The sequence below is a fragment of the Crocuta crocuta genome, unplaced genomic scaffold (assembly GCF_008692635.1).
Source record: "Crocuta crocuta isolate KB4526 unplaced genomic scaffold, BGI_CrCroc_1.0 scaffold143, whole genome shotgun sequence".
Classification (NCBI taxonomy): domain Eukaryota; kingdom Metazoa; phylum Chordata; class Mammalia; order Carnivora; family Hyaenidae; genus Crocuta; species Crocuta crocuta.
This window is the reverse complement of record NW_027529175.1, coordinates 3,159,179-3,180,376: the sequence shown is the minus strand read 5'-3', so window position 1 is coordinate 3,180,376 and position 21,198 is coordinate 3,159,179. Positions and strand designations below refer to the sequence as shown.

Genomic DNA, 21,198 nt, shown 5'->3' with positions numbered 1-21,198 from the left:
TTACTTACCGAGCTCGCTGGGTTTGTGAGCTCAAACCAGCCAGCCCCGTGAGGGCAGGGACTGAGTATGTGTCCTTGCCCCGTGTCCCCGTCTAGCAGAGCACCAGCTCTTCCTCTTAGATAGATGCTTGTTAAGTATTTTTCAAATTCCTCATTGACTTGGTCCTGTTTCTTTCGTTAAATAACTGCAGGTAACTTTCGGGCCAGTGTGCCTCCTGCGTCTTGCAAGCCCTCTTTCTCTGAGCCGCTTAAAGTCTCCTCATCCAGGTCCCTCCTCAACAGGGACCGGCAGTCACTGCTCCTCTGGGCAGAGCCCGGGGCTTGGGGCCCACCCACCCATCAGCCCCCGAGAGGGCCTGGCCCGGTTCTCCCTGAAACGCGGGTCTACGCTGAGCCTGCGACTTCCTTACAGGGGAGAGAAGGCTAGTGGATGCAGATTTGTTCTTAAGGACCCCCTCGCCAGAGAAGGCGGAGCCCCCTCTGGAAATTCTGTTTCTCTTTATTATCCACGTAGAGCCCCACCATCTGCTTCAAATAGCAAGTTTATCCCTTCGCTTTTTTTTTTTTTGTAACCCGGAAAATGTATGTTTGTTCTTAGCATTTCCAACCCCTCAAATCTTAGCTCATCTGGGCCCTTGGCCTGTTTTTTCCTACAGGCTCCTGCCCCTCTCTTATATTCATCTTTGATTACCGGCCCCTCCGACTGCCCAGGCTTTCCGTCCTGGTACGGCTCCTCGTGACCCCTGAGCTCGATGTTCACCACGTATCTCATGCGTTTCTTTTCTTACTCTGCAGAAAGCTGGTGACATTTTTGACAGAAAGCCTCTGCATTCTCTTCCATCATCTTCCTCTCTCTAGACCTAAGCCTTGGAATCTGTCTCTCCGGAGCTTCTGGAACTCCACTTTTAAGGAGTTGGGGGCGCCTGGGCGGCTCGATCTGTTACGCATCCAGTTCTTGATTTTGGCTCAGGTCATGATCTCTCCATTTGTTAGATCGAGCCCTGTGTGGGTCTCTGTGCCTGGGATTCTCTCTCTTCTCCCGCCCTCTCTCTGCCCCTTCTCCATTCTCTCGCTTTCAAAATAAATAAATAGACATTAAAAAATATAAGTAAATAAAAAGAGCGTATCTGGCAGGGCTGTCTTCCATCCTCAGCTGTTGTGAATTCTGAGAAGGCGCGGTCACTTCCTAAGGCTCTGGCACATCCCCCTCACCTACCGCTCTCTGCCCTGGAACCACGCAGGCCTGAAAGCTCCCAGGGAGTTCTGCCCTCCGAGCAAGGCCTTGCCCAGTGATCCTCGGCTAGTGAAAGTGTAAACCCAGCCAGATGCTGCCAGATCACGCCCGCGTCAAGCTCCAGGCTGAAGGAGCAGCCGCACAGCAGTCCAGCGATCAGGCATCCGTCGCTCTGTATCTGACTCTGCGAAGAGGCTCATTAGCATCGTTCACGTTAGGCGGTAGCTACTGTTAGGACCTGCCGCCGGCCACTGGGGCTTACCTGGCAGGAGTTGCCGACAACGAACTCCTCGAGTGGGGTTTGTGTTGTGACAACCCGATTAGGCAGAACTAGACCCAAAGAAAGCAGAACATGTAACGGCTAGTGAGGAAGGACACTCAGAGGCATCCGGTGCCATCCAGATGGGCCGGGTTAGGCTGCACTGACAAGCATCCCCCGCCACCGACCCCTGTCTTAAAGGCTTAACACAACAGTGGTTTGTTGCTTGTTCGGCTGCGGGTACAGGTGATTATCCCTTGGGTAGCACCTTGGTCTTCCAGGTGGATGGAGGCTTCTCCTGCCTGAGGCTGGAGCACCTGGAAAACCACCTCATCTTTCAGGTGACACAGGAAGAGGGGACTGGGCGAGGAGCACAGGTGCTTTAAAGGCCTTGGAAACGACCCTCCCCACACCTGCTCCTGTTCCGTTGGTCAGCTGTAGTCACATGACCACCCCACCCGCAAGGCCCAGGAAGCGTGGCCGCCACGCCACCCCCGTGGCGTAAGGTCTCCCTTGTCACCATGTCCTTCTTTCTCATACAGGTACTTTGACGAGCCGATGGAGCTGAGGAGCAGTTCTTTTTCCAGCTGGGATGACAGCTCAGATTCCTTCTGGAAAAAAGAGACCATCAAAGATACCGACGCTGTCCTGAAATCCACGGGCTATTCAGACAGGTGTGCACAGACAGCAGCGGGATTGTAAACAGGGAGGCCGTGCATCTCCAGGGAAACTCTCTAAGACTAGCAAATGATTTTATTCTACTATTTCAGGAGTATTCTTTGCATCCTGGTCTGTTTTCTGGGTTCACAATCTTGCCCTTCCCTGAATGTCCTATAGTAGAATCCTACAGTAGTACCTGGCCTCCTTAGACTGCCTTCTTTGACTTTTCATGGTGTGTGTGGGACGCTTGTCATGATGCGCCTTCCTCTTTGTGGTTGAGGTGTTTGTCCATTCGCCCGCCGAAGAACTATCTCCAGTCGTTGGTGACTGCGAATGACAGACTTTACAGCCTCCTGTCCAAACCAGGGAGCTGCCGAGAGTGCAGGGAGACCCTGGTAGTATGTTGGGATGCAGGCACAGCCCGGGACTAAGCTGGGTGACCACAGGGTACGGCCCGTCTACTGGTTCTGTGTCCTACATGACGCAGAGCAGTGTCTTCCCTGTGTCACAAGCAGTGCGCTCAGTATTCACCAATTCCCCTCCATAGGGAGCTGAAGATCGAAATGGCTGCTCTGTTTCAGTGGGAAAATTCCTTCAAATGTTGGGTGCCTTGGATATTTATCCATGTTTTGTTCGAATTTTCAGGCCTTTTAAAGTGGGCTGAAATCCTTTTACAAAATTACTTCTGTCAGCTTTTTAAAAAGCAAAATGGCAGGGTGCCTGGGTGGCTCAGTCGGCTAAGCATCCGACTTCAGCTCAGGTCATGATCTTGTGGTTTGTGGGTTCGAGCCCCGCGTCAGGCTCTGTGCTGACAGCTCAGAGCCTGGAGCCTGTTTTGGATTTTGTGTGTGTGTCTCTCTCTGCCCCCTCCCCTGCTCACGCTGTGTGTGTGTGTGTGTGTGTGTGTGTGTGTGTGTGTGTGTCAGAAATTCAGAAATAAATAAAACATAAATAAATAAATAAATAAAAAGCAAAGTGGCATTAGTATACATTATAAATGAGAAATGCATTTGCCTCACCTCAAGTCAGTTTAACCTATTTGGGCTGGGGTTTTTTCGTTTGTTTCCATTTTGTGTGCTGACAGCACGTAAGATGTGTACTCCTAGCGAGTTTCACGTACACAGGACGGTGTCACTTACTAGAGTCCCCGTGCCGTACTTCCCACCCCCAGGACTTACTCATCCCCTGAGTGGAAGTGTGCACCCTCTGAACATCTGCTCACTTCCCCTCCCTGGAAGCCTGTGGGAAACACCAGTCTACTCTATGAGTTTGACTTTTTTTTTTTAACTTTAGATTCCACATCTCAACAAAATCATGCTGTATTTTTCTTGCTTTATTTCACTTGGCATGATGGCCTGCAGGCTCCTCCCTGTTGTCACAGATGGCAGGATTTCCTTTTTTAAATGGCTGAATAACGTTCCACTGTATATATATTCTCTTTATCCATTCATCCATCCACAGACATGAATCATGGCTGCTGTGAAGGATGCTGTGGTGAACGTGGCAGTGCGCACATCTGTCTGAGATACTGGTTTTGTTTGCGTCAGATACATATCCAGAAGTGGGATTGCGAGACCAACTCGTAGTTCTGTTTTTAAGTGAAAAAATTTTTTTAATGTTTATTTGCTTTTGAGAGAGAGACAGAGTGTAAGAGAGGGAGGGACAGACACAGAGGGAGACAGAACCAGAAGCAGGCTCCAGGCTCTGAGTTGTCAGCACAGAGCCCAAAGTGGGACTGGAACTCGGGAACCGCGAGATCATGACCGTAAGATCATGACCAAAGTCAGATGCTTAACCGACTGAGCCACCTAGGCGCCCCTCTGTTTTTTATTTTTTGAGGGACCGACCTTCATACTGTTTTCCATATGGGTGTGCTAATTTGCATTCTCACCAGCAGCATACAGAGCTTCCCTTTTCCCCAGTTCTCATTAATGCTTCTCTCTTTTGGTAATTACCACCCAAACAGGTGTGAGGTGACATCTCAGTGTGGTTTTGATTTGCATCTCCCTGATGATGAGTGATGTTGAGCATCTTTTCAGATAACCTGGTGGCCATAAACTTCCTTTTTAGAACTGCTTTTGCTGTGTTTCATGAGTCTTGGTATGTTGAGTTTCCATTTTCATTTGTTTCAAGATATGTTTTTATTTCCCTTTCAGTCTCTTCTTTGACCCACTGGTCACTCAGAAGTGTGTTGTTTAATTTCCATATATTTGTGAATTTTCCAGTTCTCCTCTCTCCCATCACTGATTTCCACTTTCAACCACTGTGGTTGGAGAGGACGCTTTATATGATTTCAGCCTTCTTAAACCTAACATATGACTTAAATTTGTTTTGTGACCTAATATATTTGTCCTGGAGAATGTTCTATGTGTGCTTGAGAATGTGTGTTCTGCTGCTCTTGTATGGAATGTCTTGAATGTGTCTGTTTGTGTCTTTGGTCTAAAATACTGTTGAAGTCCAGTTTTTCTTGGTTTTCTTTCTGGATGATCTGTCCATTATTGAAAGTGGGGTACTGAAGTCTCCTATTGTGATTACTATTTTCCCTTCATATCTGTTAATATTTGTGTCATATATTCGGGTGCTCTAATGTTGGTGCATATATATTTACAATTGATATTATAGATGGATATAGTTATATAATGACTTTTGTCCCTTGTTACAGCTTTTGGCTTGAAGTCCACTTCATCTGATATAAGTGTGGCTCTCCCTGTTCTCTCTTGGTTACATTTGCTTGAAATATCTTTCAGTCTCTTTACTTTCTGCCTATGTGCATTCTTCAGGCTGAAGGGAGTCTCCTGTAGGCAGCATGCCGTTGGACCTTGTTTTTTAATCCATCTGGCCACTCAGTGTCTTTTGATTAGTGAATTTAACCCATTTATATTTAATGTAACTATTGATAGGTAAGGATTTACTAATGCCATCTCAGTAATTGTTCATTGGCTGTTTGGTGATTCCCTTATTCCTTTCTTCCTCTCTTACTGTCTTCCTTTGTGAATTGATTTTCCAGAGTGATATGTTTTGGTTTCTTTATCTTTATCTTTTGTGTGTATACTGTAGATTTTTTGCCTTGTGATTACCATGAGGCTTACATAAAACATCTTATAGTTATAGCAGTCTGTATACATTCTATAGCTGTCAGCACAGAGCCTGACGCGGGGCTCAAACTCACGAACTGGGAGATCATGACCTGAGCCAAAGTTGGATGCTCAACCGACTGAGCCACCCAGGCGCCCCTATAACAGTCTATTTTAAGTGGATAACAACTTAACTTAGATTACATACAAAAATTCTACCCTTTTACTCTACCCCCCTTTACATCTTATGTTTTTGATGTCACTCCTTTTTATATTCTGTATCCACTAACAAATTATTGTAGCTATAGTTATTTTTAACATTTTTGTTTTTTAAGTTTTATATAGAGGTAAGTAATTTATACACCACCATTGCTGCATTCAAGTATTCTGAATTTGACTGTACACTTACCTCTACCAGTGAGTTTTATACTTTCATGTTTTTACGTTACTAATTACCATTCATCAGGTCAGCTTCCAGAACCCCTCTTAGCATTTCTGTGACACAAGTCACACAAGTCTTGTGGTTGGCAGGGTTTTGTTTTTTTCACTTTGAATATCCTGCCCGCCCACCCTCACCCCCGGTCTCCTGGCCCTGCTGGGTTTCTGCTGAGAAATCTGCTAATGGTCTCCCAGGGATTCCATTGTACATGATGAGTTTCTTTTCTCTTGTTGCTTTAAAAATTCTTTTTTGGGGGGGGCGTCTGAGTGGCTTAGTCAGGTAAGCATCTGACTCTTCCTTTTACTTAGGTCATGATCTCACAGTTTGTGGGTTCGAGTCCCCCATGGCAGTGTGGAGTCTATTTGGGGTTCTCTCTCTCTCCCTCTCTCTGCCTCTTCTCTCTGTCGCTCAACGCCCCCCTGAAAAAAAAAAACAAAAAAACCCAAGAAACTAAAAATTCTTTCTTTTCCCCCTTATGCTCTACTTTTTATTCCCATGACTTACTCATTTCATAGCTGGCAGCCTGTATCGCCCTCTCCCCTTCGCCCATTTTGCCTGTCCTCTCACCCCCCTTCTGTTTGGCAACCATTGTCTGTCCTGTGTATTTATAGTTCTGACTCTGCCCTTTTTTTTGTTTATTCATGTTTCTTTTAAAGGTTTATTTTATAAGTTGAATCATATGGTATTTATCTTTCTCTCTTTTTGTCTTTGACTTTTAACAATTTTATTATAATGTGTCTTGGTAAAGATCTCTTTGGGTTAAATCTCTTTGGGGACTTTTGAGCTTCATGTACCTGAATGTCTGTATCTCTCTCCAGATTTGGGAGGTTTTTAGCCATTATTCCTTGCAATAAGCTTTTTGCCCCTTTCTCCTCTTCGGATGGGACTCCCATAATGCATTATTTTCTTACGGTGTCCCATAATTCATGTAGGCTTTCTTCACTCTTTTTCCTTCTTTTTTCTCCTCCGACAGGATAATTTGAAATGACCTGTCTTCGAGTTTACAAATCCTTCTGCTTGACTAAGTCTGGGTCTCCCCTGCTGTATTCTTCAGCTCCAGAGGTTCTGTTCTGTTCCTTTCTATAAGTTCCGTCTCTGTGCTGAACTCCTTATTCTGTTTGCGTGTTATTTTCCCGGTTTCGCTGAGTTGTGTGTATTCTTATAGGTTCCTGAGCTTCCTTAAAACAATTATTTTGAAATCGTTGCCAGGCAATTCTTTGGGATCAGTCATTGGAAAATTACTGTGTTCCCTTTGTGGTGTCATGTTTCCTCGATTCATCCTGCTGCTTTGTGTCTTGTGTTGTTGTCTTTTTATTTGAAGAGCCAGTCCCCTCCTCCTGTCTCTACCGGCTCTGGGTGAGAAATGCCTTCGCCAGCAGCCCTGCTAGGGATCCTGATGCTTCCTCAGAGCTTGTCTATGGAAATGCCACTCCACACTTCTCATTCCCTTTTGGCAGTGAATTCTTAAGACGATAGGCCGTCTCTCAATCCCACAAGGCCAGGCCAGGTGCTCGAGCCTCCTGTTTACTTTCCCTTGGTGCCCTGAAATGCTCCCTGCCTCCCAGTCTCAGAGTGGGGCTGGCTTTCTGCACATGCTCACAGGCATCTGTGGGGCACTTGTGCCCGGAGCCGACTATGAAGGGCGGGAGGTACGTGGGTGAGGTGCACAGAGCGTTGGAAGGCATCCCACGCCCCCACGGAGGCATTCTTACCTGTGGACACTGGTCACGGCCGGTGTTCCCTAGGGGACACGGCAGAAAACCCCCTATTTCACCATCTCGCTGACGTCACTCCTATTTTGGCTGTTTTTAATTACAGACCTACTGCCCGCCGTAAACCAGACTATGAGCCAGCTGAGAATACAGATGAGGCCCAGAAGAAGTTTGGCAACGTCAAAGCCATCTCATCAGATATGTACTTTGGAAGACAAGCCCAAGCTGATGTAAGTGTCCAGAGAGTTTGTGCGGGAGCCCCACCAGGCAGGAAGCGAGCAGGGAAATGGGAACCCGGAGAGGAGGTGAGAGGCACAGAGTGGGATGGACTCGGGCTGTGCGAGGCCCCTGGCCCCAGGGTGATGGATGGAGTCAGGACTCAAACCCAGGCCTTCCTGACTACTCCCCCTCACTGCTCCCGCTGGAGAAGAGGCTAGAAGGTAGGGACCATGTCTCACGTTTCTCTAATTCCTTTCTCAGTGTTTGGAACACACGTCTATTTAGTATCTTTGGGGAAATTTTCAGGCAATTTTTGATACAGCTGTGATTTACCTAATTTTTGAATTATTATTAATGAAGTTAAAGGAAGTACATAGATACGTTTGGGGAAGGTGTATATATTTTCAGGTTATTGCCTCTTGCCTTAGAGAAGTCTTGCTATGCAGGCAGATCATACGGTAATGGAGAGGCCCAAGCTTTTTTTCTAACGTTGGGGTGCTGGCGTGCTTGCCAAAGCTCTCAGAGGCGCGCGTCACTGCCAGGTTTCTTGGGTGGCACAGGGAGCTGCATCCTAAAGGCACTGAGTCTATTCTGTAGCAACAGAACTTTGACCAGCACTTCAGGAGCTTAGAGTTACCACTTGCTCCTACCTTACGTCCTAAAAGCTGCCTTATTTTAAAGCTGGCCACATTTAAGTCTACTTTGAAAGTCACGGAGCCGATGTGGCCAGCTGCGCAGTGGCCTCTGCTGGCCGCTGGTCACTGCGACAGAGGTGCTCTACTGCTCTCTGGTCCCCAACCCCGCACTGAGCACCTGTCAAATGACTGCTCCTCGCTGATTTGTTTTACAGATTTGCTCACAGCCTTTGGAGCCTAATGTTTCCTATTCCTTGTCTTCTCTAGTATGAAACCAGGGCCCGGCTGGAGAGGCTTTCCGCCAGTTCCTCCATCAGCTCGGCAGACCTGTTTGATGAGCAGAGGAAGCAGACGGCAGGTAATGGGGGGAGGGGCCGCTGACAAGGTCAGTGTCCATCGTGTCTACGGCATGAGTATGTTTCCTCTGCGTAGAACTTTTTACTTTTCTTTTTTTTAAAATCTTTTTTAATGTTTTATTTATTTCTGAGAGAGAGACAGCGCGAGCAGGGGAGAGTTAGAGAGAGAGGGAGATACAGAATCTGAAGGAGCTCCAGGCTCTGAGCTGTCAGCACAGAGCCCAACGCGGGGCTCGAACCCATGAACCGTGAGACCATGACCTGAGCCGAAGTCGGATGCTTAACCGACTGAGCCTCCCAGGCACCCCGAACTTTTTACTTTTCTAAGATCACCAGTGACCGTTATGCGATACTAACCCCCTCTGTGAGTCAGGGCAGAAGTTACCGTTTCACGCTTTGCATGTGAGGAGACCAAGTCGGGACATTTAAGCAACGGCCCCAGGTTCCCCAAGAAGTCATCTTCCTGGAACAGTGTTTCCTAGCCCAGTGCTGAGGTGGTGTCTGATGTGTGTGGCGTCACAGCCTTGCAGGGGGACAGCCCTGGGCTCCTAGCTGTCACCGACCACTCCCTGCCTGAGACCTTGAGTGTCTCCTGTCATTTTCAGCCCCAGACTCCCCCCTGTGATGTGGGCAGATAATACATCCCGCACAAGGTGGCACTGAGGCTTACGTGAAGTACGGTGTGTAAAGTGCCACCTGGGTGTCTGGCAGCCAGAAGCAGCTAGAACCGGGGACTTCACCAGGCTCGGTCTTCCAGGGAAGGCAGAATGTGGCTTTGGAAACGGGCAGGTGCAGGGGAATTTCCTGTCTCCCTGTCCCTCTGAGGGTCCAGACCCCACTGACGAGAGATGTCTGGGAGCCCCACTCTCTGCTTGTACCTCTGGCCCCTGAGCCGTGACTGAGTCCCACCCAGGCCTCAGCCCGGCCAAGGGCGAGGGAGGGGAAGTCTGCGTGTTGCCCCTTCATCACAGCTCACGTTAAAGGAGCAGTGTCCTCTGAAGTCATTTCAGGAACCCACTCAGCAGGGGGGCCCACGGGGAGGGGGGTCTCCAGAGCCAAGTGCTCCGGGCCCAGGGCCACCTGCACCCCCTCATCCCCAGACCCAAGGAGCCAGGCATGGGCACAGCTGACCAGCACGGGCAGCTGCAGAGAACAACTGTTTTCTGAGTCCGGCGAGAAACAGCCTCAGGAGAGGAGGTGGGGACAGACTGAGTGCCTGGAACCTTCAGTGTTGGGGTCTGGGGAAGATCCACCTCGGCCCTCGGGTGCCGTAAGCACACCAGGCTGCTTGCTGCTCCCGGCCCAGGGGATACACCGGCCCAGAAGGAGGGGTGGGGGGCGGGGAACCCTCCAGGGTCGGCGCTCGACGCCAGCCTCCCACAGCCGGGCTGCGGCTCTCAGGCCCGGTGGGGCAGGGTGGCCTCTGGACTTGTATTCTTCTCTCTTGTCGGGGACTTCCTCCTGCGCCTTCCCAGGTGGAGGGGTGATGGCCCTGCGCCCTTCGGAGGGGAGCAGCCCCACCTCCATCCCCCAGGGCATCAGGTCAGCCCCCTAGAACCTCAGGTGTTGAAAGTCGCCTCCCCCAACCAGCTGTGCATGGTTTTGTAATTCAAGTATCGCAAGTTTCACTCTGAAACACTGTTTTTAAAAAAAAGCAAAACATTTGGAGATCAAATGAAAACAGCCTTCCCAGTTGTTGAAGGAAACTTGTGGCCAGCCCATGTTTACTTTCCTGTCCCCTTTCAGAGAACAAAGGTTCTTTAATTGTTTGGGCCCCGTGTGGGTCCCGAACTCAGGGTCACAGCAAGGGTGCCACCGCCCGCCCCCCTCCCTGGCCTCCCGCGCTCCCTCCTCCATCCAAGGCCACGGCTCCGACCGCGGTCACCCTCGTTCCGCATCTTCCATCAAGCACGTCATAAGAGTTGCCTTCGGTAACGGCCATAAATGTAGGTGCATTGAACAACTCTTATTAAATATTTACTTTTTGTCGAGAGGGCATTTCAGCGAACAGCAAAAGCTGGTTTAATAGACTATTCTGTGTTTTCTCACCTTAGAAGCTTTCCCGTCCATGAGGTCTCGGGCGTTGAGGAGCTCACAGTGTCCTTTACAGTTTCTTCGTGGGGGCGGGGGGGATGCGGCGGGGGAATCATCCCAGATTCGAGGTGCCTCCCCAGGATGTTAATCCAGGAGCCTGGACGCTGCTCAAGGGCGCTTCCCTTTCAGGATACCGGAAGGACCCGATCAAAGACACAATAAGCACTGCCGCCAGCCTGGCATCGCGGCGGTCCCTGGGGCCACCTCCCAGAGCAGGGTCCGCAGGGGGAGCTGGGACTCCCACCCCCTGGGCCCTGCCTGGGGACGCAGCCACTCAGGGCACTGAATGAAGGAGCGAGGCAGCTTGGGAGAGCCGGCCCTGGAGCAGAGGCAACCCCGCACCCAGCCTGCCCCCTCGGGTGCTTCTCTCAAAAACGGGATTCCGATTACTTGAGTCTGAGCGAGGCCGCCTCCAAGGCCAGAGACGCTGAGACCCTTCCCTCCCCCGCTCTCGTCTGCTCCAGGCGCCATTTGGGTTCTTGTCCCCTCGGCCGCTCTCTTCTTTCCCCCTGACTCAGGCCGGCAGCCCAGGCCTGTGACCTCCTCAGAGCCCGTAGATCTCAAAGCGCGGGCCTCAGTCCGCACCCAGGTGATTTTGTTTGGTCCGTCGGTGGACGTTTGTCACGCGTCACAGCTGTGCCGTGGTGTTGTCAACCGGAGTCCCATCACCCCGGCGCGGGGCACAGAGGTCACTGCCGTGCTCTGTGCATTTCTAAACCTGTCACTCATGTCACCTTGGAAACCCTTCTTTTCTCGCCGTTCATCCCCATTTCAGGGAAACGGGTACATGATCGGCTGCTGAAAACTGACTGACTGAGGAGCCTGGGCACTGTCCCCGGCTCCCCCGGCTCCCGCAGCATCACCCTCCCACCGCCTGCGGCCACCCCTTCCTTCTTCCCCTTTCCCCCTTCGCCTTCCCCCTTCCCCAGGCTGATTCTGCACAGAACCCTCTGGTCCCCCTGGTTTCAAATCCTGCCGTGGCTGGCCTGCAGCTCCGGCCCCCGGCTCCCCACCGCTTGCTTCCCGGCTCCCGTTGCCCTTTCCAGGCTTGGTTCTCAGCGTTTTCGTGCTCCAGCCCTGGGCGCATGCTCTCAGCACCCTGTGCTCTCACCAGGGGCGAGGCCACCCCCCTGCCTGGACCGTGAGCCCTTCAGGGACGGGACCTGCCAGTTCTCACCTCTGCCCCTGGCAGCTGGCAGGCCTGGCACAGACGAAGCCCTTAGGAAGCATCTTTTGAGTGACTGAGTGGACGGGTAACTAAGGAGCTCTGGAAGCCGGGGCGCCGGTCGGTGGGCCCCTCCGCCAGCCGGGCGCAGGAGCGTGGTCCCCACTGTGCTCGCGCCCCTTCCAGTGCCACCAGGGCCACCCCTTGCAACAACTGTGTTGCCGCAAGGCCAGCAGTAGGTGCTGCGAGCCATTGCCGTGGCTCCTTCTCTGCGGAGGTGGCCGCGGCGGCTTCCACTGCGGGACAGCCCCGTGGGCCTGCATCTCGAGCCACTGTGCAGAGCAGACCCCCTGCCGAGTCGTGGCGGACGCCGTGAGGCGTTAGCACGGTGTCCCTGGGCCTTCCTGCCTGATACAGAGCCTCCATGCCAACCGCTTACCACGACGTGGCTCTGCTGGCCCCCAGCCCCCACCTAAACACTCCAGGGCCTCTGGCTCTGTCAGGCCATCTTCCCGGTGCTGGAGCCGGAAACCTGGGAATCAGCCTTAAGTTCTCTCTTTCCCAGCTCCCCCACTGCCCGTCGGTCCGTGAGCCTCCTCAGGACACTCAGACTCACCTACTCCACTGCCACGGGCTAAGGCTCGGCCACGGCCACATGCACCTGGGCTGCCGCATGGCCTCTAACTGCTGGCCGTGCTCGCCCAGTGCTCTCATTGGTTGATTGCCTGCCTTCCCCAGGAGGCAGTACATTCTGGTAAAGCAGGTTTGTGTGGATGCTCTCAGCACCAAGCCCCATGGGGGTATTATGGGAACAGATAGGTAGCAGGGAGACCAGGCACCTGACCTGGACAGGACATAGGTCCCTGCACATAGGTCAGGGAGCCTCTTCCTGAGGAAGCAGTTTGAGCCTTCGTTTCTTGGAGCCCTTGTGTAGTCTGAGCGCACTGGGGCTCTGCTGCCCTGGGCGACCCTCAGGCAGGATCTGGCACCCAGATACGAGAGGAGGAGGGAGACCTCACAGACACAGGAAGCCGTCAGGCAGCTTTCAGATGCTTGCAGGCAGCAGACCTGCGGGCAGAGGGTGGGAAGGCACCTCCTTGCCAGAGACCTGAGGCCCATAGGAGCTACCAGCTACTTACACTCCCAGGAGCTTAGATCCTTAGGGAGGATTAAGAAAGGAGTGAAGGTGCACAATAACGGAGACTAAATCAGATCTGAGTTTGTTTCCCTCCGACATAGGACTCTGGGGAGGCAGTTCAGGATATGAGCTGTGTTCCCAGATGCCAAGGACCTAGGCCCTTTTCCTTTTGTTACTCATGACCTCCACTCTGCACCTCACCTCATGCCCAATATGGCTGCCCCAGCCCTAGCCATCACATCTGCATCCCAGCTAGCAGGAAGGAGGTAGAGGGAGGAAAAAGGACAGGCCCCAGCTCTGGAAGGCACTTCAGCTTCCATCCCATTGGCCAGAACTCTGTCACCTGAACACACCTTGTTGCAAGGGTTAGAATCTGGGAGCTCTGTACAGAGAAGGGGAGGAGAGGAAATGAATCACTCTAGGGGAGGGGCTGCCATCTCAGGGCACCTGGGGACTGAACCTAGTCAGTGAGGGCTCATGGTCCCAGAGCTGTCCCGCCTCAGCTGTGCGGTCTTCTTTAAAATTTTCTCAAGTTGGAAACTCATACGTGGAACGGCCTCTGCGAAGGTCACCCCCACTGACCTCTGGTCCAGACCCACCCAGACACTGGGCCTCTCCAGGTAACGGCGCAGCTGTGGCCGTGGCTCTGCACACTCAGGATTTCACACTAGCTTCCTGTTTCCTGTAAAGACCCATCTTTAGCCCAATAGCAACAGGGGTGAGCAGCTGTCCTAGGATTTGAACCCAGATCCAATGACCAGGCTGGGCCTCCACTCTGTTACTGGCAAAGGCCTACAAAACTTTAAAAGGTCAGCTGGAGGGGCGCCGGGGTTGGTTGGCTGAGCATCCAACTTCAGCTCGGGTCATGATCTCACACAGTTTGTGGGCTCAGGCCCCACGTCGGGCTCTGTGCTGATAGCTCAGAGCCTGGAGCCGGTTTTGGATTCTGTTCCTCCCTCTTCTCTGCTCCTTTCCTGCTCATACTCTGTCTCTCTTTGTCTCTCAAAGATAAATACAATGTTTAAAAGAAATTTAAAAAAATAGGGGCGCCTGGGTGGCTTAGTCGGTTAAGCATCTGACTTTCGACTTTCGCTTAGGTCATGATCTCGTAGTTTNGGGCTCAGGCCCCACGTCGGGCTCTGTGCTGATAGCTCAGAGCCTGGAGCCGGTTTTGGATTCTGTGTCTCCCTCTTCTCTGCTCCTTTCCTGCTCATACTCTGTCTCTCTTTGTCTCTCAAAGATAAATACAATGTTTAAAAGAAATTTAAAAAAATAGNAAAAAAAAGAAATTAAAAAAATAAAAAATAAATAAAAAGTCAGCTGGAGGCAGAGAGGGGAGGAACCTGCGGCTGCGGCCCCTCCCTGCGTGGTGGGCATGGGGGCAGTGCCGTGGGTCAACACTGTCCCTTCCGGGCGGCATCTGTGCAGAAGGACAAACACACCCATTCTGTTTGTTCTTGGAAAGGGAACTGGCTTCTGTGGCTCAAGGGGCATGTGGGCGCAGCTGGGTCGTGTGGGGGAACTGGGCCTGGCCCTCCGAGGACCTGCAGGGTTTGGGCTCACAGTCACAGAGCCCCTCCAGCTTGTCACCCCTCTGTGACAGAGCCTCACCCCGAAACCCCGGTGGTCCATTCTGGAGCTGCCGCCGCTTAGGTGCCATCCCACCGATGACCTCACCTGCGCCTGGGAGATAGGCCGGTGTTTCCGGCGGCAACTAAACCGAAGCAAAGAAAGCCAACTGATGGTGGTGTCAGGAAGCGGGGGGTCTGGTTCTGCCCAGTGAGCTTGGCTCCGGCTCAGAGTCAGAGAAGCATCAGAGAGAAACGTATGCATTTGGCTCCCCGCCCTACTGGACCTCATTCTCTTGTCCTGCAGCGGGCNCCGCCGTGGCACTGCCTTCTCACCACCAGCAGCCCCAGAGCAAGCAAATGGCTCCTCTCCTCTCCCAGGAAGATTCAGGAGTCCCGGGAAGGCGTTGATTGGCCAGGCTGAGTCACACGCCCACCCCTCTGGATGGAGCCCAGGGGGCTCCCCAGGGGAAGGGAGGAGGGCTTGTACCAAAAGCGGGGGCGGGGGGGGGTCAGATGTGGAACACTCAAAACTAGAGCTGTCCGCCCATCTGCCATTTCCTGAGTATTTACCTGTGAGATCTTGTGTTCAGCACTTGGAGGATCCAGGAGCCCAGAGAGTGTGAGAAAGCTCTCCAAAGACACACAGCTTGGAAATGGCGGTGCCACTATTTGAACCCCTGATGGTCGCAGGACCCAACATGACATCTTCTCTCATGTGGGTTCTTGCAGCTGGTTCATGGGCAGGGCCCTGGGGGGTGGCTGGCACTGAAACTGAGCCCTGAGCACCCCCCCCCTTCCCCACAGCTGCTGCCTCAGAAAGCAGGAAGGGAGGGGATTCCGTGCCCCCTAAGGTCACGGAGCGCCCTAGGCACTGGTCGGGCTGCCTGTCGCCAGGGTGCAGTGACCAACGGCATCTGTTCTGTGTGCAGGAAGCTACAACCTCACGAGCGTGCTGCCCACTGCGCCCGACATGGCCCAGTTTAAGCAGGGAGTGAGATCCGTTGCCGGAAAGCTCTCGGTCTTTGCTAACGGAGTCATGACTTCCATTCAGNTTGGACCGCTCCTCACCTGCTGGCAAACTAGATTTCCTGTTACTGATTCATACGTGTGCAGCAGTGTGAGCCAGGTCGTCATGAAAACCAGACCCTGGACTTTTATTTTCACTTAAATTTCCTAGTTGGTGACTCTAGGGAATTATTCCAGGAAGCGATCAGGCTCTGCGTCTTTCCTGTATTGGAACAGAGAAATAGTAAGACAATAAAAATCACCCATATCCCTCCTCACAAGCACACCTTCTGTTGCTACACATTTTATTTTAGTCCTAGATTTCTACGCACATCTTCTTAGATTGAAAAAATACTGTGTTGTGTAGACGAGTTGACAGTCCCGTGGTGCTGTGCCATGAGCGTTTTTGTGTAATCCTTCAGAAGCTACATTCCGTTCCTCGAAAACACAGAACATTTATCTAACTGCTCCCTGAGGTGGGGACTCACGTCGTATTTCCCTCTCCGGAGTAAAGCAGGAAGCCGGTCCTCACTGTAACAGCGGAAGGCCGTCTCTTGAGGCTTATTTCAGGAAACTCCTGGTCTCCTCTGTCATGTTGCTCTAGGGTGCGGTCACCAATGTGAAGGCGTGGCCACGGGCGGCAGGCCCTGATCCAGGGGGCCTCTGGCGCCTCCGAAGGGGCTTCCCGGGTGGGGGAGGAGAATCCCCTCCACGCGTTCCCGCCGGTTTCACCCCTGTTGAGAACAACCTTTGGTTAGAATTCACGGGGCTCTTTCATGTCCCCGAGGTCAGCTGAGCCCACATCAGGCCTTCCAAGCAGGTGACAGCCATATTTTATGGAAGGTCATTTATAGGTGACCTTTTATGGAAGGCCATCCCCATTTTATAGGTTACCCCTCTTTTATATCTTTATTTGATAGACGCAGAATCGGAGGTACAGAGGTAAGGTTGCTTCCGCAGGGTGGCTCTGCCGAGCGGGGCTCAGACTCCACGTGTGTTACACCTGCCGCCCANTTTGCGCCCCGCCCCGCAGCGCGGAGCCGGAGCCGCAGCCGCAGCCGCCCCAGAGGTCCGGGGCAGGATGTCCTTGGTCCAAGGCTGACCTCGGCATCGGGAAGCCCTGTGGCCACGCCCCTTCCAGTGGCCACGCCCCTTCCAGTGGCCACGCCCCTTCCAGTTCCCGGCTCCTTGCGGGGCGGTCGGTCCAGAGGCCAGACAGGTGGATGTTCCCCACGATGTCAGTTTGGGGGCCGCCGAGCGTTCGGTGCGCCTGAGAACGGGAAGCCGGCGCCGAGCGCCAGTAAACGCGCGTCTTGGTTCTCTCTCACCAGGATCGCTACGGTTCCTAACACCGACCCGGTGTCCGGTGTTGCCAGGGGAAAGGCCTCTCGACGCGAACCAGCGAGCACGGCGCAGGCCGCAGTGAAGACCGGGCAGTTCTGCAGAATGTTCTGCTGCTTTTTCACATGGTATAACATACCCTCCTGATTTTTAATGTTTCCCTTGAGAAATTCTCATTTTTTATGTAGTCGAAGCTTTATCGTGATTTCTGTTTTGCGCTCCTTCCTGCACACGTCCCTCCTTTTGGCATATCCGCGTGTAGCTCGCTTCGCTTCTGCGGGGGCTGGTTCAGCAGCTGGGGGTCTGGAGAAAAGGGCTTCTCCCACCTCTGAGAGCTGAGAGCCTTCATTCCGGGACGGGGGTCTCAGTGCTGTGTGACCCAGGGCTCCGGGCTCCCTGAAGCAGCCGACGCCCCAGAGGCCCGGAGAACCCAACTCACAGCACGCGTTTCATTAAAAGGGAGCAAAGAATAAAAGCGAAAGACCAAAAATGTCGAATTTGGCAGGTTGCTTCATTTCTCCTCCCACATGTTACGGTGATTTCGAAATAATGTTTAAAGTCGTCTGTCCCTGTGTATGATCTGTACATTCAAAAATAATTTACAGCGAGGACTTTTAACAGACCTAAGCTTCTGCATTGCCAAGGGAATTAATCTTCTGACACGGTGTTGCTGTTTGAATTTATGGGAGATGTAAGCTGAGAGACTCTCCCGAGTGTGTTAACAATCCACATGGTGGACAGAATTTCAGATGCATAAGGTAAGAAGACAGACCCACGGATGGATCAATATCTCAGTACTCGGGAGAACGGTAGTTGTAACTGGGTAGTTTTGTTAATATTTTTTGTCTTAATCTTGGTTTTCAAAAAATTACAGGATGTGTATACATGAATAAAGAAAACTAATTTGGCTGTGTTTTAGACAGCGTTAGAATATACTGTTCAGCACAGTAAAATATATTTGAAATCTGATGAACCAGAAATGTGGTTTCAACTGAATATTTTGTGACTTTTTCGTAAAAGATCAAATTTGTAGACCTCTAAATATAATAAACCCTTGCAGCAGATCGCATNGTGCCTCTGAGTTATGATATAATTAGAGATGGATCTGTTTTCTGTGTGTGTTCAGGGCCTGATGTGCAGCTGTCATTAGCTGGGGTGGTGTCCCCAGGGCGGTGGCAGTGGGGTATCCTTGTTGAAAGTGAGGGTGTGCGCAGTGGCATCTTCCAAGGCCAACGTGCTGCTGTAACAAGATACCACCATCCGGGGGGGCTTACCTATGTCGTTTCTGAGGTTCTGCAGACCGGAAGTCCAAAATCAAGGTGCCATCAGGGATAGTTTCTGGAGAGGACTCTCCCCCTGGCTCGAGGAAGGCCACCTAGTCTTTGCCATCACACGGAGGCTGGGGTCTGTTCCTCTCCTTCAACCAATGAATTTGAGGACACAATTCCGGTCCATAACAGCATCTGTCAGAAATTTCCACACTGCGTTAGCCGTGCTCCAGGCTGGGCTCATTCCACCTGCAGAAACCCTCCCGGTGAGGTTACACTCCCGCTTTACAGAGGGGACCCTGCCTAGGGCTCTTCGCTTGCCCTCACTCTGAAAGTGGCCGCATATTTCCTGGACTTCCTCCCCAGGAAGGGCCTCGGCAGCCCCACCCCCAGCCTGGCTTGGGTACCTTTTCAGGGCTTTCCTGGACGGAGGCTTGGCTTGACGGGGCCCTGTCCGAGGTAGCCAGAGAAAGCATCTCAGTGCCTAAGGGTGCGGGGCTCACCCCCCACCTTCCCCAGCACGTGCGAGTGAGTGTGCAATGTGCACGTGTGTGTGCCTGTGGGCGTGCGTGTGCACGTGGGTGATTTTGGTTTGTGTTCCTGGGACGTTTGTCCTTGGGCCTTGGTGTTTGTTTTGTTTTATTATCAATGTGAGTGCTTCGTATATAGTAAGGGTATTAGTTAATAATTGTTCTGACAAAACATGTTTTGGACCTATGGGTTAAAAAAGAAAATGGAAATAGAATGATCCAAGGGTCTGGTGGAAACCGGCCCAGACTGGGCCTGAGGGTGAGCCGTGGTGCTTATAGTGCTTTCCTTCTTGGGACCAAAGCCAGTAAGGCCCCGGTGATATTTCTGAGAAATTGAGAAAGCAGGGGGGCGGGGCCAGCTTTACAAAGCGTTTACCAGAACAAATGCTCCTTGGAAATGCAGAATTATTTAATCACCCTGGAGAACGGCTGGGAACGGAGGGAACTAGACTTGAACCGAGCTGTGGGCGAGGCCCTCCCCCCCAGAGGCTTCCCCGCCGCCCCCCGCCCCGGGCGGAGGCCGAGGGGCTCCCGGGAGGGCGAGGAGGAGGCCCTGCTCGCAGAGCTCCACCTGCTGGGCCCCGGGAGCCAGACCTTGGGGGCTTGGCTTCCGCCCACGCCCCCCACACCCCCACTCGCAAGAGTAAGCTCGGCACCCCTGCCCTGCCCTCCGTGCCCNCCTGCTAACCCACTGTGCCCCTTTCTCCTGCCCCAGGACCTAACCCTCAGGTCTCCTACTACCACAAGTGCAAACTTTGCTCAAAAGTCACCTTTTCCATGCCCCACCCTCCCATCTCCCATTTAAAAACTAGAGCCTNCTCTCTCCTAGAAATAAATAAAAATATTTAAAAAATAAATAAAAATAAATAAATAAAATAAAAACTAGAGCTCAACCCCAGGGCCCTTCTTCGCCCATCCTGCTCTTTCTGCTTCTTCCCAGGACGTTTGCCTTCTCACCGCACCCTCCTCTCCTGTGTCTCCTCCGGAGGTAGAAACATCAGTGTCATCAGCGTCCTGAGGACCATTTGCAGCTCCCCCCCAGTCACTGATTCCCCGCTGCCTAGAACGGTGCCTGGCACATAATTTGAAGGGGAGAATTTTGTCCTGCCAGAGCCAGGAGGGTGACAGGCTACCCTTGTTAACCTCTGGCCCTACTGTATTAGGCCATCTCTTCCCCCATCACCCATTCTGGTTTGTTCCCAGCCCTTTCCCTGCCCACACCTGGCTCCCCAGGCCGGCAGAGAGGGCCGTGGGGCCACCTGCTAAGGTGAGGAGGGGGCGACACCCCCTGGGATGCGTGGTGGCCAGTGGCCTTGAGGCAAGATGAGGAGTCAGGTCTGGGACCCTAGGTGACTGTGACCTCCAGGGTGGGACACTGAGGGCCCGCCCACCCCCCAGCTACCCCAGCACTTGGGATGTGGGGTCCCGGGCCTCACTCCCCCCCTCCCCCTGCAACTTCTGCTCTCTGTGGCTACGAGGCTCGGTCCCCGTGTTTGCTCTCTGTCCTGTGATCCACTTACAAAGGCACACACAGGCTTCCTCCCTTCCCTTCCGCTCCGGGTCCGCTTTCCTGTTTGCGGTTCTTACCTCTGCTTGTCCAGGTCATTTGTCTCACCTAAAACGAGGGCGCAGTGGCAGGAACACCAGCCGTAGGTCTGGCACAGACCCATGGATGGACAGACAGACGGATGGAGACAGGGATGGTGAGGGAGCAGACGTCAGGGCCCTCTCGGGCCACCCAGGACGGTTTTGCAAACAGGCTTCCAGCGCCTGCTGTCCTTCCCACTCTCTGTGCTGCTCCCTCGCCTGGGAGGGTCCACACCCCCCCCCCAAAAAAACCTGGGTTTCGGTGGGAGCTGAGCGTTGCTGAGTTTCCCAGCCGTGTCCCGAAGCCCTGATTCTCCCTCCTCCCTACCCCCACCGCTTGCGCGGTCCACAGCCTGAGTCTCCGACGCACCCAGTGCCCCCCTGGCACCCTCTGACTTTACTGTCGCCCAGTCAGCTGCACCCTCGTCCGCGCCACACCGAACCAGAGACTAACCCGTCCCGGGAGAGGCGGCGGGACAAAGGAAGAGGGAGTTAGGCGCCAAGGGCAGCAAACCGAGGAAAGGCAAATGCACGGGGTCAGCCCTGGGGGGAGGCTGTGCCGGTCCAGGATGGTGCGGACTTTCTGTCTCCTTCGTGGCCATAAAACTCCCCTCTCCCACCCCCGGAGAGGGGATTCACCGCAGCCCCCACTTCTCAGAAGTTTCTACTTTGAGGCAGAGAAGGGGGAAGCACCGGAAGGCATCTTTCTGCATCGGTTGATTCTTTTACCTCCAGCCCCAAATAATCCTCAGGCCAAAGTGGCCTCCTCTGGGCCCCCGCGGACGTCGGGAGGAAGTGGGTGCCGGCCTGGGCCTGCTGCCCTGGGCTGCGTTCCCTTCCACCGGCATCCCCTCCCCCGCGTCCCTGCCCTCCTGCTGGCTCACAGCCGGGTCCTCTCCGCCCCGGCACCGG

At 53.0% G+C, this 21,198-nt stretch overlaps 1 protein-coding gene across 1 annotated transcript in view; it reads left to right on the top strand.

The window, feature by feature from the left end:
- ARFGAP3 (ARF GTPase activating protein 3) overlaps positions 1-17,970 on the top strand; it is a gene marked incomplete at its 5' end in the record, with an annotated part of 54,846 nt that extends 36,876 nt beyond the window's left edge. The window contains 5 exons of the mRNA XM_077757990.1: positions 2,035-2,166; positions 7,484-7,607; positions 8,499-8,589; positions 15,485-15,606; positions 16,892-17,970. Coding sequence (XP_077614116.1) covers positions 2,035-2,166; positions 7,484-7,607; positions 8,499-8,589; positions 15,485-15,606; positions 16,892-16,909 — 487 coding nt within the window. The remainder of the gene's footprint in view (positions 1-2,034; positions 2,167-7,483; positions 7,608-8,498; positions 8,590-15,484; positions 15,607-16,891) is intronic.
- Positions 17,971-21,198: the final 3,228 nt, after the last annotated feature.